General features: G+C 39.3%; 1 protein-coding gene across 3 annotated transcripts in view; it reads left to right on the top strand.

Annotated features, from left to right (window-relative positions):
* TMEM38B (transmembrane protein 38B) overlaps nt 1–19,519 on the top strand; it is an 83,281-nt gene that overhangs the window by 39,885 nt on the left and 23,877 nt on the right. For 2 of the 3 annotated variants that reach the window (XM_033237897.1, XM_033237896.1), the window contains one exon: nt 14,780–14,897. In XM_033237897.1, coding sequence (XP_033093788.1) covers nt 14,780–14,897 — 118 coding nt within the window. Of the gene's footprint in view, nt 1–14,779; nt 14,898–17,763; nt 17,870–19,519 lie in introns of all 3 variants that reach the window. The other variant, XR_004443627.1, reaches the window with a different exon arrangement.

Genomic DNA, 19,519 nt, shown 5'->3' with positions numbered 1-19,519 from the left:
CTATCACAAGAACAGAAAAGCAAACACCGCATGTTCTCACTCATAGGTGGGAACTGAACAATGAGATCACTTGGACTCGGGAAGGGGAACATCACACACTGGGGCCTATCATGGGGAGGGGGGGAGGAGGGAGGGATTGCACTGGGGAGTTATACATGATATAAATGATGAATTGATGGGTGCTGACGAGTTGATGGGTGCAGCACACCAACATGGCATCAGTATACATATGTAACAAACCTGCACGTTATGCACATGTACCCTAGAACTTAAAGTATAATAATAAAAAAAAAAAGTTAAAAAAAAAAAAAAGATTGTCTTGGCTGTACAGGCCCTTTTTTTTGGTTCCATATAAACTTTAAAGTAGTTTTTTCCAACTCTGTGAAGAAAGTCAGTGGTAGCTTGATGGGGATAGCATTGAATCTATAAATTACCTTGGGCAGTATGGCCATTTTCATGATATTGATTCTGCCTATCCATGAGCATGGAATGTTCTTTCATTTGGTTGTGTCCTCTTTTATTTTGTTGAGTAGTGGTTTGTAGTTCTCCTTAAAGAGTTCCTTCACATCCCTTGTAAGTTGGATTCTTAGGTGTTTTATTCTCTTTGTAGTAACTGTGAATGGGAGTTCATTCATGATTTTGCTCTCTGTTTGTCTGTTCTTGGTGTATAGGAATGCTTGTGATTTTTGCACATTGGTTTTGTATCCTGAGACTTTGCTGAAGTTGCTTATCAGCTTAAGGGCTGAGAAGATGGGGTTTTCTAAATATACAATCATGTCATCTGCAAGCAAAGACAGTTTGACTTCCTCTCTTCCTATTTGAATACGCTTTATTTCTTTCTCTTGCCTCTTTGCCCTGGCCAGAGCTTCCAATAACTATGTTGAATAGGAGTGGTGAGAGAGGGCATCCTTGTCTTGTGCCAGTTTTCAAAGGGAATGCCTCCAGTTTTTGCCCATTCAGTATGATACTGGCTGTGGGTTTGTCATAAATAGCTCTTGTTATTTTGAGATACGTTTCAACAATACCTAGTTTATTGAGAGTTTTTAGCATGAAAGTTAGTTGAATTTTGTCTAAGGCCTTTTCTGCATCTATTGAGATAATCATGTGGTTTTTGTCGTTGGCTCTGTTTATGTGATGGATTACGTTTATTGATTTGCGTATGTTGAACCAGCCTTACATCCCAGGGATGAAGCTAACTTGATCATGGTGGATAAACTTTTTGATGTGCTGCTGGATTCGATTTGCCAGTATTTTATTGAGGATTTTTGCATCAACGTTCATCAGGGATACTGGCCTGAAAGTGTCTTTTTTTTGTTGTGTCTCTGCCAGGCTTTGGTATCAGGATGATGCTGGCCTCATAAAATGAGTTAGAGAGTATTCCTTCTTTTTCTATTGATTGGAATGGTTTCAGAAGAAATGGTACTAGCTCCTGTTTGTACCTCCAGTAGAATTCAGCTGTGAATCTGTCTGGTCCAGGACTTTTTTTGATTAATTGCCTATTAATTATTGCCTCAATTTCAGAACCTGTTATTGGTCTATTCAGAGATTCAACTTCTTCCTGGTTTAGTCTTGGGAGGGTGTATGTGTCCAGGAATTTATCTATTTCTTCTAGATTTTCTAGTTTATTTGAGTAGAGGTGTTTATAGTATTCTCTGATGGTAATTTCTATTTCTGTGGGATCAGTGTTGATATCCCCTTTATCATTTTTTATTTCATCTATTTGATTCTTCTCTCTTTATTAGTCTTGCTAGCGGTCTATTTTGTTATCTTTAAAGAAAAAACAGCTCCTGGATTCGTTGATTTTTTGAAGATTTTTTGTGTCTCTATCTTCTTCAGTTCTGCTCTGATCTTAGTTATTTCTTGCCTTCTGCTAGCTTTTGAATTTGTTTGCTCTTGCTTCTCTAGTTCTTTTAATTGCGATGTTAGGGTGTTGATTTTAGATCTTTCCTGCTTTCTCTTGTGGACATTTAGTGCTATACATTTCCCTCTACAAACTGCTTTAAATGTGCCCCAGAGATTCTGGTAAATTGTAGCTTTGTTCTCATTGGTTTCAAATAACATCTTTTTTATTTTTTATTATCATACTTTAAGTTCTAGGGTACATGTGCACCACGTGCAGGTTTGTTACATATGTATACATGTGTCATGTTGGTGTGCTGCACCCATTAACTCATCATTTACATTAGGTTTTTCTCTTAATACTATGCCTCCCCCCTCTCCCTACCCCACGACAGGCCCCAGTGTGTGATGTTCCCCGCCCTGTGTCCAAGTGTTCTCATTGTTCAGTTCCCACCTATGAGTGAGAACATGCAGTGTTTGGTTTTCTGTCCTTGTGATAGCTTGCTCAGAATGATGGTTTCCAGCTTCATCCATGTCCCTACAAAGGACATGAACTCATCCTCTTTTATGGCTGCATAGTATTCCATGGTATATATGTGCTACATTTTCTTTATCCAGTCTATTATTGATGGACATTTGGGTTGGTTCCAAGTCTTTGCAATTGTGAATAGTGCCGCAATAAACATACATGTGCATGTGTCTTTATAGTAGCATGATTTATAATCCTTTGGGTATATACCCAGTAATGGGATGGCTGGGTCAAATGGTATTTCTAGTTCTAGATCCTTGATGAATCGTCACACTGTCTTCCACAATGGTTGAACTAGTTTACACTCCCAGCAACAGTGTAAAAGTATTCCTATTTCTCCACATCCTCTCCAGCACCTGTTGATTCCTGACTTTTTAATGATCCCTGTTCTAACTGGTATGAGATGGTATCTCATTGTGGTTTTGATTTGCATTTCTCTGATGACCAGTGATGATAAGCATTTTTTCATGTGTTTGTTGGCTGCAAAAATGTCTTCTTTTGAGAAGTGTCTGTTCATATCCTTTGCCCACTTTTTGATGGAGTTGTTTGATTTTTTTCTTGTAAATTTGTTTAAGTTCTTTGTAGATTCCAGATATTAGCCCTTTGTCAGATTGGTAGATTGCAAACATTTTCTCCCATTCTGTAGGTTGCCTGTTCACTCTGATGGTAGTTTCTTTTGCTGTGCAGAGGCTCTTTAATTTAATTAGATCCCATTTGTTTATTTTGGGTTTTGTTGCCATTGCTTTTGGTGTTTTAGTCATGAAGTCTTTGCCCATGCCTGTGTCCTGGATGGTATTGCCTAGGTTTTCTTCTAGGATTTTTATGGTTTTAGGTCTAACATTTAAGTCTCTAATCCATCTTGAATTAATTTTTGTATACGGTGTAAGGAAGGGATGCAGTTTCAGCTTTCTACATGTAGCTAGTTAGTTTTCCCAGCACCATTTATTAAACAGGGAATCCTTTCCCCATTTCTTGTTTTTGTCAGGTTTGTCAAAGATCAGATGGTTGTAGCTGTGTGGTGGTATTTCCGAGGCCTCTGTTCTGTTCCATTGGTCTATATCTCTGTTTTGATACCAGTACCATGCTGTTTTGGTTACTGTAACCTTGTAGTATAGTTTGAAGTCAGGTAGCTGGATGCCTCCAGTTTTGTTCTTTTTGCTTAGGACTGTCTTGGCAATGTGGGCTCTTTTTTGGTTCCATATGAACTTTCAAATAGTTTTTTCTCTGAAGAAAGTCATTGGTAGCTTGATATATAAATTATAGATAGAATCTATAAATTACCTCGGGCCATATGGCCATTTTCATAATATTGATTCTTCCTATCCATGAGCGTGGACTGTTCAAAGAACATCTTTATTTTTGCCTTCACTTCGTTATTTACCCAGTAGTCATTCAGGAGCAGGTTGTTCAGTCTCTGTGTAGTTGTGCGGTTTTCAGTGAGTTTCTTAATCCTGAGTTCTAATTTGATTGCACTGTGGTCTGAGAGGCAGTTTGTTGTGATTTCTGTTCTTTTACATTTGCGGAGGAGTGTTTTACTTCCAATTGTGTGGTCAATTTTAGAATAAGTGCTGTATGGTACTGAGAAGAATATATATTCTCTTGATTTGTGGTGGAGGGTTCTGTAGATTTCTGTTCTGCTCAGCTCTGGGCCTCTTGTATTTCTTTATAGTAACATAAACAGCCATCTGTTGATGTACACTTGGTGGTTCTCCTATCTTGGCTATTTGAATTTGGTTTACTAATATTTTTTACATCAGAGAGATTGGCCTGTAGTTTTCTTTTCTTTTCCTTTCTTTTTTTTTTTTTTTTTTTTTTTTTTTGTGGCGTCTTTGTCTGGATTAGGCATGAGCTGATGTTGGCCTCTGAAAATGTGTTAGACACATTCCCTCTAGCTCTATTTCCTTGGAAGAGTTTAAGAAATACTGGTATTATTTCTTTTTTGAAAGTTGGTAAAAGTCAGCTGTGAAGCCATCTAGTTCTGGGCTTTTTAGTCCCTTGGGAGACTTTAAGTTTATATTCCAGTCTCTATTTGTTATTGACCTGTACGGGCTTTCTAATTCTTCCTGCTTTAATCTTGGTTGGTTATACTTTTTAGGAATTTATTCACTTACTCTAGGGTATCCAGTTTGTTGGCATGTAATTGTTCATAGTAGTGGCTTATTATTCTTTTTATTTCTTTGGTGTCTGTTGAAATGTCTCTACCAGCCGGGCGCGGTGGCTCAAGCCTGTAATCCCAGCACTTTGGGAGGCCGAGACGGGCGGATCACAAGGTCAGGAGATCGAGACCATCCTGGCTAACACAGTGAAACCCCGTCTCTACTAAAAAATACAAAAAAACTAGCCGGGCGAGGTGGCGGGCGCCTGTAGTCCCAGCTACTCGGGAGGCTGAGGCAGGAGAATGATGTGAACCCGGGAGGCGGAGCTTGCAGTGAGCTGAGATCTGGCCAGTGCACTCCAGCATGGGTGACAGAGTGAGACTCCGTCTCAAAAAAAAAAAAAAAAAAAGAAATGTCTCTACTTTTATTTCTGATTTTATTTAAGTCTTCTATCTTTTTTTGCTTAGTGTAGCTAAGCATTTGTCAATTTTGTTTGGATTTTCAAAAAACTAACTCAGTTTGATTGATATTTTCCCCTATGTTTTTTCTATTTGATTTATTTCTGTATTTTTTCCTTCCTAGTGCTAATTTTCAGTGTTCTTTGTTCTTTTTTTTTATTTCCTTGATACATAATGTTAGTTATTTATTTGAAATATTTCTTTTTTTAATGTGGATATTTATTGCTATAAACTTCCCTCTTAGACCTACTTTTGCTGCATCATGTAAGTGTTGGTATGTTTTGTTTCCACTGTCATTTGTTTCAGAATATTTTTAAATTTCCTTTTTGATTTCTTCTTTGACCCATTGGTTGCCATGGAGCATCCTGTGTAATTTTCACATATTTTTGAATTTTCCAAAATTATTCCTGTTGTTGATTTCTAGTTTGATACTGTTGTGATCAAAATGACACGATGTGATTTTAATGTTATTAAATTTGTTAGGACTTGTTTTGCAGCCTAACATGTGGTCTATCCTGGAGAATGTTTCATGTGCACTAGAGAAGAATGTGTATTTTGCTGTTGTTGGATGGAACATTCTATAGATGTTTATTATTGTATTGCTGTTTCATCCCTTCCTGTCTATTAATATTTGCTTCATATATTTAGTTCCTCCAATGTTGTGCACATACATATTTACAATTATTGTGTTCTCTTGATGAATGGACTTTTTTGCCATTAAATACTGACCCTCCTTTGTCTTTTCTAAAAGTTTTTGACTTGATGTCTGTTTTATCTGCTGTATGTATACCCACCTCTGCTCTTTTTTGGTTATCATTTGCATGGAATATATTTTTCATTCCTTTACTTTCAGTTTGTGTGCATCCTTAAAGCTAAAGTGAGTTCCTTGTAGACAGCATATATAGTTGGATTTTTTTTTTTTTTTTAAATCAGTTCAACCATTATATATCTTTTTTAGGGAATTTAATCTATTTACATTCATCCTAGGAAAGGACTTTTCTCCTGCCATTTTGTTAATTGTTTTCTGTTTGTTTTGTAGATCCTTTGTTCCTTTCTTCCTCTTGTTATTTACCTAGGTTTATTTCGTTTCTCTTTCTAATTTGCATATTCACTGTATTTTTTTGTGTGGTTACCATTGGGCTAACTTTAAGAATCTTGTAGTTAAAGCAGACTATTTCAAGCTGATAACAGCTTAACTTTACTCACATAAAAGTACTCTAGATATTTTCCCTATTCTTCATTTATATTTTTGTTGCCTTAATTTACTTTTTTATCTTTTGTGTGTTCCTTAACTTCGAATTATAGCTGTTGTTTTTGACCATTTTGGTTTTTTATGTTTATACTAGAAGATTGAAAGATTTATGTAGCACCATTACAGCACTGTGGTATTCTGACTTTGATTTTGAAGTTGTCTACTGGTGAATTATATACTTTCACATACTTTCTTGATAGTAATTGTTGTCCCTTTGGTTTCACTTGTGGCACTGGTAAGAATTTCTTATAAGGCTGGTCTAGTGGTGATGAATTCTCTCAGCTTTTGCTTATCTGGGAAGATCTTTATATAACCTTAATATCTGAAGAATAGCTTTGCTGGGTATAGTATTTTTGGCTGACACTTGTTTTCTTTCAGCTGTCTGAATATATCATCCCATTTTCTCTTGACCTGTAAGATTTCTGTTGAGAAGTCTACTGATTATCTAATGGAGATTCCCTTGTATGTGACATGTCAGTTTTCTCTTGATGTTTTTAGAATTTTCTCCTTGCCTTTTACTTTTGATGGTTTGGTGATTATGCATCTTGGTAAAGATGTCTTTGGGTTGAACCTGTTTGGGGACTTTTGAGCTTCCTGGATCTGGATATCATTATTTCAACTAAGACTTGGGAAGTTTTCAGCAAATTTGATTTATTAAAAAAATTTTTTTTAGAGACAGAGTCTTGCCCTGTTGCCCAAGCTGGAGTGCAGTGTCATGGACATAGCTCACTGCAACCTTGAAATCCTTGGGTCAAGTGATCTTCCCCACCTCAGCCTCTCAAAAATAGCTGGTGTTAGAGTTTGTTCCACCATGCCTGGCTAACTAAAACACATTTGTTTTTGGTAGAGATAGGGTCTCACTATGTTGCCCTGGCTTGTCCTGAACGCCTGGCCTCAAGTGACCCTCTCATTTTGGCCTTCCAGAGTGCTGGGATTACATATGTGGATTATTTTATTAAATAAGCTTTCTGTCCCTTTTACTGTCTCTTCTGCTTCTGTGGCTTTCATAATGTGAAAATTTGCCAGATAGTGTCCCATAAGTCCCATAGGCTTTCTTTACTCTTTTTCATTCTTTTTCCTTTTTTTCTCCTGACTGGCTGATTTCAAAAACTTGTTCTGAAGTCACAAATTCTTTTTCTACTTTTCTAATCTGCTGTTGAAGCTCTATTTTTTTTTTTTTTAATTTCATTCATTGGATTCTTCAGCTTCAAGAGTTTTGATTGGTTCTTTTTAAATGATTTCTGTCTCCGTTGAGTTTCTCATTCAGATCTCTAATCATATTCCTGGTTTTGTTGAATTATCTGTCTGTATTCTCTTGTATCTCACTGAGTTTCCTTAAGATCATTATTTTGAATTCTTTTTTAGGCAGTTTATAACTTTTCATTTCTTTGGGGTCAGTTACTGGAGGATTACTGTGTTTCTTTTGTGGTGTCACATTTCCTTGCTTTTTTATATTTTGTGTGTCCTACCCAGCATTTATATCTGCACATCTGGTGGAACAATCACCTCTTCCAAACTTTACATAGTGGTTTTCATAGGGAAAGGCTTTCACCTGTATATACCAATTGGGCAGGGTATGGTGGCTCTTATTCTGAGTGGGCACACTGGTGTAGTTTCTGTGCAGCTTCTTTAACTATAATCAGTGTCATTGATGACTTTGGGTGCCTAAGTGGCTTAAGCTTTAAGAGTTTGTTGCAGCAGTACTGGCAGCATGAGTTATTAGGATCCTCAGTTGCAAGGACTTTGGGGTCCTCGAGTTCTTGTTTTCCCAACAATGGGAGTGATCCTAACTGAGGGGATCCTTCTTGGTGTCTGATCTGATATGGCCCACAGGCAGTCACAGCAGTGCTGGGCTGCAGGGTGCATGCTTGGATTGGCTGTGGAGCCAGTGTGCTGAGCTCAGGGTCTCTTGAAACTACTGTAGCACCTGGGACTTGGGCTGCACATTTACTCTATGAGATCTGAGTAGATGCAGATTGGCCACAAAATTAGGGTCTGTGACGCTGAGGTTCACCACAGCAGCTTGTTCTCATGGGGCAGGGATGTAGCTGTGACTCTGATCCTGGGGGCAGGGCACAGAACTGGCATAGCTCTGGAGAAGAAGGGGTGTTCCAGAGGCCTGAGCCCCAGAGAGCAAGAGTCCCAGAGTCAAGAGTACACACCAGAAACTCAGGCCCTGGGGCATGAGGCACTGTGCAGTGGGGACTCTGGACCCTAGGCTGGTAGTACACAGCAGAGGCCTAAGTTTTGTGAGGCCAGGTGCAGCAACAACAGTTACCCAGTAATAGTGGAGCACAGCTGTGTCTTGGGCCCTGGAGGGCAAGGAGTAGCACAAGGATGACTCTACTCTCTGAGGAAGTGGGATGCCTCAGCAGTGTAGACTTTTCCGGTTCTATGGAAGTAGGGTGTTGCATTCGTTCTGCCTGGAAGACAGGGTGGTTCAACTCAACCAATGCTCTATTTCCCTGGGACGCAGGGCCCTGCATGTTTCAGTTGCCAAGGGGGATCAACTGCTTGGCTAGACCAGTGCACATGTTCCCTGAGAGGTGGGGTGCCATGTCAGCTCTGGTGCTGCTTTGGCTCAGGTGCCAGAGGTGTGACTGCTCTGCTTGGCCAAAGCCCTCATTTCTCAGAAGGTGAAGTGCTGCATTAGCTTAGACCCTGAGGAGTAGGATGCAGAAACAACTGGGATATAGGGGATGGAGTGGCTCCATAGCAGCTTGACCCCAAGAGTAGGGCATTGTAGCAGGTAGGCTTAAGGATGGCAGGTCACTAGACAGGCATGTTACAGTGACAACAAAACCTCAGGGATGGAAGGGTACAGTAACTATTTATGTACAGAGCAGGATGCACTCCCAGAGATGCTCTGCTTTCAAAATGGTATAGCACAGTAGCAGGTGGGCTACAGAAGATGAGGGAGGTGTAGGATTCTTCCTTGGGGTGAACACAGCCATATGGACTCTGGGCAATTCCCTCAGCTGGGTTCAGTACCTATGAGGGCTGCAGAAGTCCACAGTGGTGAAGACTGTGGGTGTTCATCATAGTGATGATGGTTGTTGGGGTTCTGTTGTTTACCTTTTCTTGGAAGGGAGAAGTCCCTCCTGATTTCAAGCTGACCCTCTCAGGGGAAGTAGTGGTGGAGACAAGGACTTTTCTTCCCTTCTCTATGTGGCCATACTGTGTTTTTGTGCTCTATGGAGTTGCTTCTGCTCCTTTGCGGTATTCTGGTACTCTCCTTTAGTTATTTTCATCAAAATGTAGTTGTTATTTATTGTTTTGTTTGTTTGTTTTGGGGTGGAGGGCAGGGCTAGGAACTTGTAGTTGGCCACCTTGCTAACATCACTCTATTTTCTTGTTTCTTATGCTTTTGACATCAGTAAGAATCCATTGCCAAATCTAAGGTCATGAAGATATTCCCCTGTGTTTTCTTTAAAGAGTTATCTTAAAAGAAGCTCACAGATCCATTTGAGTTAATTTCTTTTCTTTTCTTTCTTTTTTTTTTTTTTGAGACAAGATCTCACTCCATCACCCAGGCTGAGTGCAGTGGCACTGTCACAGCTCACTGCAGCCTCAACTTCCCAGCCTCAAGCAATGCCCCCATCTCAGCCTCCTGAGTAGCTGGGACTACAGGCATATATTGCCACACCCAGGTAATTTTTATCTTTTATTTTTTGTAGAGATGGAGTCTTACTATGTCACCCAGGCTAGTCTCAAACTACTGGATGCAAGCGATACTCCTGCCTAGGTCTCCCAAAGTGCTGGGATTATAGGCGTGAGTCACTCTGCCTGGCCTGAGTTAATTTTTATATATCATATGAATTAGGGGTTCACCTTCATTCTTTTGTATGTGGATATATAGTTGTCCCAGCACCATTTATTGAATTATTTTCCCACTGAATAGACTTGGCACCCTACTAGAAAATCAGTTGAACATAGATGTATGGGTTTATTTCTAGACTGTCTGTTCTATTCCATTGTCTATGTGTTTATCATTGTGCTAGTACCATACCGTTTTGATTACTGTAGCTTTTTAGTTAGGTTCCCAAATTGGGCAGTGTATGTCCTTTAACTTGGTTCTTTTTTTTTTTTTCCAAGATTGTTTTGGCCATTCAGGGTCCCTAGCAATTTCATGTGAATATGAGGCTTCCTTAAAAATCCTAGGTAATTTTTTCCATTTCTGCAAAACAAAAAAAAAGTAATCAAACAAAAAACAAAAACAGTGATGGAATTTTGATAGAGATAACATTGACCCCGTAGATCGCTTTGGAAATTGTTGCTCTCCTATAACAATATTAAGTGTTCCTTTTTCTTTTTTTAGACAGAGTCTCACTGTGTTCCCTAGGCTGGAGTGCAGTGGCATGATTTCAGCTCACTGCAGCCTCTATCTCCTGGGTTCAAGTGATTCTCCTGCCTCAGCCTCCTAAGTAACAGGGATTACAGGCACATGCCACCACACCAGGCTAATTTTTGTATTTTTAGTAGAGACAGGGTTTCACCATGTTGGCCAGGCTGGTCTTGAACTCCTGACATCAAGTGATCTGCCTGCCGTGGCCTCCCAAAATGTTGGGATTATGGGCATGAGCCACCGTGCCTGGCCAGTTTTAAGTCTTCCAATGTATGAACATCGGATAGCTTTCTATTTAATTAGATCTTATTAAACTTTTTTTTTGAGACAGAATCTTGCTCTGTCACCTGGGCTGGAGTGCAGTGGTGCGATGTTGGCTCACTGCACCCTCTGCCTCCTGGGTTCTAGTGATTCTCCTGCCTCAGCATCCCGAGTAGCTGGGATTACAGGTGCACACCACCATGCCCAGCTAGTTTTTGTATTTTTAGTAGAGACAGGGTTTCACCATGTTGGCCAGGCTGGTCTCAAACTCCTGGGGTCAAGCGATCCACCCTCTTCAGCCTCCCAAAGTGCTGGAATTACAACCATGAGCCACCACACCTGACCCGTAGGTATTCTTTAAATGCTAGTATGTGGAATTGTTTCTTAATTGCCTTCATATTGCTTATTGCTGCCAGTTCATTTAATAAAAAAATCTAGTCCTGCCAAAAACAAAGTCAAATTGTCCCTTATCCCCACAGTAACTCTTTTAGAGTGTTTTCCTTCTTTTCCTTCTCTACCCCAAGTTTTAAGAAGTAAAATATACGTATTGTGGAAAATTTGGGAAAATGTTAACATAAAAGAAACTTGTAATACATTGTTTAGTGACAATTTCTGTTAATGTGTCAGTATATTTCTATATTTTTCTGCATAAACATTTTTACAGTAAATAAATGCAGTAAGACTGAATAATGGTTTCTAAAGTTCTAATGGTTTTCAACCCCTGAAACCTGAAATGTTACCAATATGAGAACACACTCTTTGCGTATTTGCAAATTAAAAATCTTGAGATGAAGAGATTGTCCTGGATTTCTGGTGGGACTGAATGCAGTCACATGTATCCTCATAAGAGGAAAACAGAGGGAGATTTGACCACACATCTCAGAGATTAGAATGATATAGCCACAAGCCAAGGAATGCTGGTAGCTCCCAGAAGCTGAAAAAGACAAAGAATGGATTCTTTCCTAGTGTCTTCAGAGGTAGTGTAGCGCTACTGACACTTTGATTTTGACTGAGTGATACTGATTTTAAATTTCTCTATTTTAAGCCACTGAATTTGTTGTAATTTATTACAGTAGCCACAGGAAAGTAATAGAGATTTTGATACACGATGTGGTGTGCTGCTGTAACAGACACCTGGGATTAGATAATTGGTGGAGGCTAGAGGAATTTTGAAGTGTGCAGTAGAACTATGGATGTTAAAGGCACTTCTGGTGAGGGATCTGAAGGAAGTGAGGAGCATATTAGAGAGAGCCTATAAATATATAGTCTTAGAGAATACATATATTGTTAGAAGCAAAATGTTGGTAGGAATGTTATTAAAAGTGCTGGTGAAGACTTGGAAGGAAATGAGGAACATGATATTGGGAACTGGAGAAAGGTTATCCTTGTTATATAGTGGTGGAAACTTAGCTGCACAATTGTTTGCCACAGTTGTGTGGAAACCATAACTTGTAATCAGTAAACATGGATATTTTTGCTGAGGAAATTTCTAAGCAAAGTGTTCCAGGTGCAGCCTGGTTTCTTCCTGATGCTTATAGTAGAGTGCAAGAGGAAAGAGTTAAATTGAGGGAATGAATGCTACTAACCAAACAAATAAAACCCCTCAAAACCAGGACTCTATCATTTGGGAAATTTTCAGCCTATTGGGACTGCAAAGTTGATAAAACTGAGATTCACTCTGGAAAGAAGTGAGTGTGTGACTGGACAACTTTTCCTAGTGTTGAAGGGATTGGATGTTTGACTCATGGATCCATTCAATCATTATAGCAGAAGCCAGGGATAGAGAGGAAGTTATCCAAGAAAGATCTGTGAAAGACTCTCTTTGCCTAGTGACATGGATTGGTATGCATACACAGGAGACCCAATGGGGATTTGGAAATATTAAATCAGAAGAAACACTGCCAGCTTGGACTGAAAGGAGAAAGACAGGATTAAATGAAAGAAGGCTGTCAGACTTTTAAAATTCTGCAGACCAGAATCGGGCTGATAAAACTGCTCACCTGCAAACATATGCTTGAAAAAGGAAGGAAAAGGAAGAATGACTTCATGGTAGGAGCTACAGGCCCAGAGGCCTGAGGCCAAGGCCCATAGTCTGGATTCAGGTGCAGAGGCCAGAACCACCAATGTAGAGGTTGAAGCTGTGGACTCACCTCAATCCAAAGAAGATTATTCCCAGGCCTTGAATCCTAATGGAATTTGCCCTTCTGGATTTCAAAATGGCTTGGGTCTGTTGAACCTTTTTCCTTCTCTTTTCTCCCTTTTGGAATGGCAATATCTTTAACTGTTATTCAGTGCTTATTTCATCAATGCATTTTGGAAGCAGATAACTTGTTTGCTAGTTTCAGAGGAAACTAATATAGTAAGCATAAGGATTTTCTAAATGCATTCTAATCTTTTAAACAGATCTCATACTCCAATTTAAAATGGACTTTTTCCTAAATTTAAGACCTTCTCCAATGCCTTGCCCCAGTGCATTGTCTATGAAATCCTTATTCCTTAGATTCAACCCTTAAGATAATACAATCCAAAATGGTATATGTGTATGCCAAGGCAATGCTCATAATGAGCCACCGTGGTGCAGAAAACAAACAGTGAGAAAGAGAAGCAAAATAACCTTAAAACATATATAATTCCATGTTTTTATCTTATCCTTTAAAAATTTTAATTTTGTGTACATTTTATAATGCAGTTATATATAATTTCCAAATTAATTGATAGCCATAATTTGGGAATGCTGTAAAACTTTTTTTTTTTTAACCAATAGGGATGTACAATCAAAAAGGTTTAGAGACTACTGTTCCAAAACATGACTGTTGGCAGTGCATTTGGTGGTCCCGCAGATCTGTTTCTTTCTTCAACAGTGTTTGGATGGAACAGATATGGGGACTAAAGAAAAAAAAAAAGAAGAAAACAATAAAATAAAACATGACTGTTACTCAATCATATTGTTAAGTGAGATCCAGAACCTGAAAAAGACAAAGAGTGGATTCTTTCTTAGAGTCTCTAGAGGTAGTATGACCCTACTGACACTTTGATTTTAACTGAGTGGTACTGATTTTACATTTTTCTGTTTTAAGCCACTGAATTTGTTGTAATTTATTACAGTAGCCACAGGAAAGTAATTCAGGTTTGGTCTATTGTCCAAACTTCACCCTGTTTTGAACTCAGTCCTTTGCTTGTAATAATTAAATAAATAAAGTAATAAAATGACTTATAGGAACCTTTACATTTGTCCTGTTTTGCAGTGTGGCATTCTTAGAGTTTATCATTTATCTTTTTTACTTGTAAGATAGAGAGCTAGGCAATGATTTGTTACTGAGATATACTTTAAATATGCGGCAAATATATAACATAAAGTAATGCTTCTTATTTGGTAAATTAGCATCTTATTTTAGACTTTACAATCTAAGCATTAATATATTAGCTAAAACTAATATGCTGTGCTGGAGTTAGCTAAATGATGGGCTGGAGATGGCTTTTATCATTTTATGAGAACCAATTGTGTACCTCTCTCCTCTTCCATGCAGCAGCCTGACATTGGCCATGATGGGAGTATTTACATCATGGAAATAGGCAAATGCTAAAAATCTGGCCTTTTCTTTTCCTCGACTCCACTCTGTGAGCTTTTTAGCACTGTAAGGTTCTTAATGACTAATTCCAAATCATGCTGTACAATGTGGAACTTTGAAATCCTTTATGAAAAAATTGTTGTATGGCCAAATATGTTTCAGAAATATTGCATATAGAAATGTACTCTTTTTGTTGGAGAGTCAGAATATGTATGGTTATTCTAAAATCTATAGTTTATGATGTGAAGAAAGGTATTTAACTTTGTATAACTCAGCATTTTCAACACTTTTTAAAGTGTATTAACAAACTCATCTTTGCATTACATCTATTAATAACCCATTAAATTAATGTTTTGCAGAGCACTCTTTGAAAAAGATGGAGATATGTCATATTTATTACTTGCTGATTTAAAATGTGTTTTATTTTCAGCCCTTCCAAGGTAACCCTTCTGGGGTCAGTTATCTTCACATTCCAGCACACCCAGCATCTGGCAATATCAAAGCATAATCTTATGTTCCTTTATACCATCTTTATTGTGGCCACAAAGGTAAGAATTCAAAGTACCTATAATTATTACAAATCCTGTATAACCATTCCCCTTTGATACAATTCCGCGTACTGGGCAAGTAAGAGGAACATTTATTTATTGTTATTATCTAAGAGGAAGAATTTGGGGAGGTTTACTCAGTACATCTATGACTTTCTGAAACTTAACTTTTCTGTGATTTCTTATTTGCTTTATGCTAGGGCTATCAGGAAACACTTGCAGATAGCCTAGTAGTATATTGGAGAAGAGAGAGTAGTAGAAGTAGCCAACATTGATCAGAGACTGCAAAGATGATACTGTCTCATTTGTAAAATGAGATACTTGAGATAGATATTCTCTGAGTTTCCTTTAAGCTCTAAAATTTCAAATATTTTATATAGGACATATTTGTGGTCATTCTTTTCTATTAATATTGCCTGGGTGGAAGCTTTATTCCTTCTTAAAGATAGATTAGAGACAGGCAGTCTTGGGTTCAAATCCCAGCTTTGCTGGCTAATCCCTGAATAGACAGGCCACTTCATGTCGCTGAATCCTAATTTTCTCATCTTCATTGTACAATTGTTGAGAGGATTAGAGAGGATGCATGTCTTTCTGTCACTGTATCTGACGTATCTTATGAATTTTATTTACAGCTGTATCATGAGGCTAATTCTGACTATTCATACCATGAATAAGTATTGTTCCCTGTTCACAAGTAGACAATTGATTTTATAATAAAATTATTATTTAAGTCTGGAAAATTTTATGGCCACCTCTATTTTAGACTAGATATTTTTGGCTAAAAACTTATCTTTAGGATTTTTAAAAGGAAAACAGGAGAGATAATATGTGTCTTAGGATGAAGTCACTGTATGAATCATTCATTTTTGTTTCAGTAGTCTCTGAAATGGAGATGGTCTGTGGCTGTAATTCAAGTAACAAATATTGGAGGCAAAATCTCTTCACATGTAGTCTCTTCCAGTCCTCAAATTTTGAGCTGTATATATTTTTTCTAACGGCTTTATTGAGATATATTTTCCATACTGTGTTAGTCTGTTCTCATGCTGCTAATAAAGACATACCTGATACTGGGTAATTTATAAAGAAAAATAAGTTTAATGGACTCACATTTCCACATGACTGGGGAGGCCTCACCATCATGGCAGAAGACGGAGGAGGAGCCAAGGCACATCTGACATGGCAGCAGGCAAGAGAGCTTGTGCAGGGGAACTCCCATTTATAAAACCATCAGATTTTGTGAGACTTACTCACTATCCCAAGAACAGCACGGGAAAGACCCTCATGATTGAGTTACCTTCATCTGGCCCCTCCCTTGTACAATTCAAGGTGAGATTTAAGTGTGGAGATATGAGTGATGTATGGTTTGAGCCAAACCGTATCACATATCATACAGTTCACTTAAAGTGTATAATTGAATAGTTTTTTAGTATATTCATGGAGTTTTGCAATTATCACTACAAATCAGTATTAGAACATTTTTATCACTCCAAAAAGAAACATTGTATTCTTTAAAAGTCATTTCACATTTTCCCCAATACTTCCAGCTATAGGCCATTTTATTTATCCACTCATCAGTTGATGGACATTTTGATTGTCTCACTTTTTGGCTAAAATGAATAATAAGCTGTGAACACTCATGTAAAAATTTTTGTGTGGACATGTGATTCATTTCTCTTGAGTATATCATCTATGAATGGAATTTTTAGGCCATATGTTAATTCTGTTTATCCTTTTGAGGAACTGACAGATTGTTTTACAAAGTAGCTTTATCTTTTTATATTCCCACCAGCAATGTATGAGATTTCCAATTTCACCACACCATTACTAGCGCATATTATTGTATTTTTTGTTATAGCCACCCTAGTGGTTGTGAAGTGGCATCTCATTGTGGTTTTGATGTACATTTCCCTGATGACTAATGATGCTGAGTATCTTTTTTGTGCTTGTTAGGTATTTGTATATCTTCTTTGGAAGATCATGTGCCCATTTTTAATTTAATTTTGTTTTAATGTTGAGTTGTAAAATTCTTTTCATATTTTGGATACTAGAACCCTATCAGACTTAATGATTTGCAGATTTTTTTTCCATTCTATAAGTTTTTTTTTTCACTGATAGTGCCCTTAGAAGCACAAATTGGTAAAATTTTGATGAAGGCCAGTCTCAGTGGCTCACGCCTGTAATCCCAGCACTTTGAGAGGCTGAGGTGGGCAGATCATCTGAGGTCAGGAGTTTGAGACCAGACTAGCCAACATGGTGAAACCCCATCTCTACTAAAAATATAAAAATTAGTTGTGGGTGCCTATAATCCCAGCTACTCAGGAGGCTGAGGCAGTAGAATCACTTGAACCAGGGAGGCAGAGGTTGCAGTGAGACGACATTGCGCCACTGCACTCGAGCCTGGGCAACAGAGAAAGACACTGTCTCAAAAAAAAAAAACAAAAAAACAACAAAACAAAACCAACAACCCTTTTTTTTATGAGTCCAGTTTACCTATTTTCTCTTTTATTATGTGTTCTTTGTATGTCATAACTAAGAAACCATTGCCAAATCTAAGATCATGAAGATTTACCTCTATATTTTCTTCAAGAGTTTTAGTTTTAGCTCTTGTATTTAGTTTTTATGATCTGTTTTGGGTTAAGTTTTGTGTATGGTATGATGAACAGTCCAAGGTTTTTCATGTGGATATCTAGTTCTTCCAGCACTGTTTATTGTAAAAACAATTATTTTCCTTTGTGAATTGCCTTTACAATCTTGTCAAAAATCAGTTGACTGTAAATTTGAGGGTTTATTTCTGGATTCTCAATTTTATTCCATCCATATGTGTGCCCGTCCTTATGCTATTACTACTATGTCTTAATTGTTGTAGCATTGTAGTTAGTTTTGAAATCAAGACGTGTGACTGTGGAAGGATACAAGATGGCTGATTAGAAGCAGCTGTGATCCATGGCACTCATGGAAAGGAGTGAAAAGGGGTAAGTGAATTCAGCACCTTCAACTGAAATACCCACCTTGCAGTGGGACTGTCCAGGCAGACAGCTCAACCCACGGAGAAGGAAGAAAAGCTGTGGGGTGGGGGACCCTGGGCTTTGGAATGCCCAAATGGTTTGGACAAGGAAGGTCCCCTCCAGTGCAGCACACCTCCTCTACCAAAAAGCAGCCAGACTGCTTTTTTAAGCGGGTCCCTGATTCTGTTCCTCCTGAGTGGGTGAGACCTCCCAATAGGGATCTTCAACCACCTCCTACAGCTGGGAACAGCATGGAGCCAAAGGAACCCCCACTGCCAGCCAAGGGAAGCAATGAGTGATTATGCAACCTTGCCCAGGGATCCACGCTTCTGTCATGGACCTTTGCAACCCGTGGATCAGGAGATCCCTTTGTGAACCCATGCCACCAGGGTCTTGGGTCTGATGCACAGAGCTGTGTGGAGTTTTGGCAGAGCACACACAGAGACACAGGAGTTTATATACTCTGGCCCTGGGGTCCCCAGCAAGTGAGGAAATCCATCCGTACATATTCCTAGGAAGGGGGCTGAATCCAGGGAACCAAGCAGCATCATGCTGCAGGCCCCACTTCCATGGCATCTCACAATCTAAGACCTACTGGCTTGGGTTCCAGTCTGCCAACAGCAACAGGCTGGAATCTGCCTGAGACAGGTCTGAGTTCCTGGGGGGAGGGGCGGCTGGCATCTATGCAGTTTGGTAGACTCAGCCGTTCCAGCCTGCCGGCTTTGGAGAATATGAACAGTCCAGATGAGGAAGGGTCCCCCACAACGCAGCACAGCTGCCTTGGTAGGTCATGGCCAGACTGCTTCTTTAGGCAGGACCCTGATTCATTCCTCCTCACTGGGCGGGACCTTCCTGTGGGGCCTTCAGCCACTTCAAAAGGGTTCTATTGGGACGTAGCTCTTAGGGGGAGGAGTGGCTACCATCTCTGTGGTTTGGCAGACTTAGCCACTGTAGTCTGCTGGCTTTGGAGAATACAAATGTTACAGATGAGAAAGGTTTTCCCCTCAATGCAACACAGCTGCTTTACTAGATCATTACCAGACTGCTTTTTTAAGCCGGACCCTGATCCATTCCTCTTCACTGGACAGGACCTCCCTACAGGGACTTGATCCATTCCAGCCAGGGTTCTCCATCTCTCCCTGGGATGGAGCTCCCGGAGGGAGGGCCAGTCACCATCTCTGTGACTCAGTTGACTCATCCATTCTAGGCTGCCGGCATTGGAGTGCCCAAATGGTTTGGACAAGGAAGGTCCCCTCCAGTGCAGCACACCTCCTCTACCACAAAGCAGCCAGACTGCTTTTTAAAGCAGGTCCCTGATTCTGTTCCTCCTGACTGGGTAAGACCTCCCAATAGGAATCTCCAGCCACCTCCTACAGGTACATTCGGTCTGGCAGCAGGTCAGTACCCGCCTGGGGCAGAGCATCCAGGGAAGGAGCTGACTGCCATCTTTGCTGTTTCATAGCCTTCACTGATGATACCTCCAGGTTTGGGAAAAACCAAGGTTACTAAGGTCTGGAATGGACCCTCAGCAAACCATAGCAGCCCTATGGTAGACTGGCCTGACTGTTAAAAACAAACAGAAAACAACAACAACATAAACAAAAAAGACCCCATAAA

The sequence above is a fragment of the Trachypithecus francoisi genome, unplaced genomic scaffold (genome assembly GCF_009764315.1).
Source record: "Trachypithecus francoisi isolate TF-2019V2 unplaced genomic scaffold, Tfra_2.0 Lachesis_group16, whole genome shotgun sequence".
Taxonomy (NCBI): domain Eukaryota; kingdom Metazoa; phylum Chordata; class Mammalia; order Primates; family Cercopithecidae; genus Trachypithecus; species Trachypithecus francoisi.
Note: the sequence above shows the minus strand (reverse complement) of the source record. Positions and strands in the feature narration are given on the sequence as shown.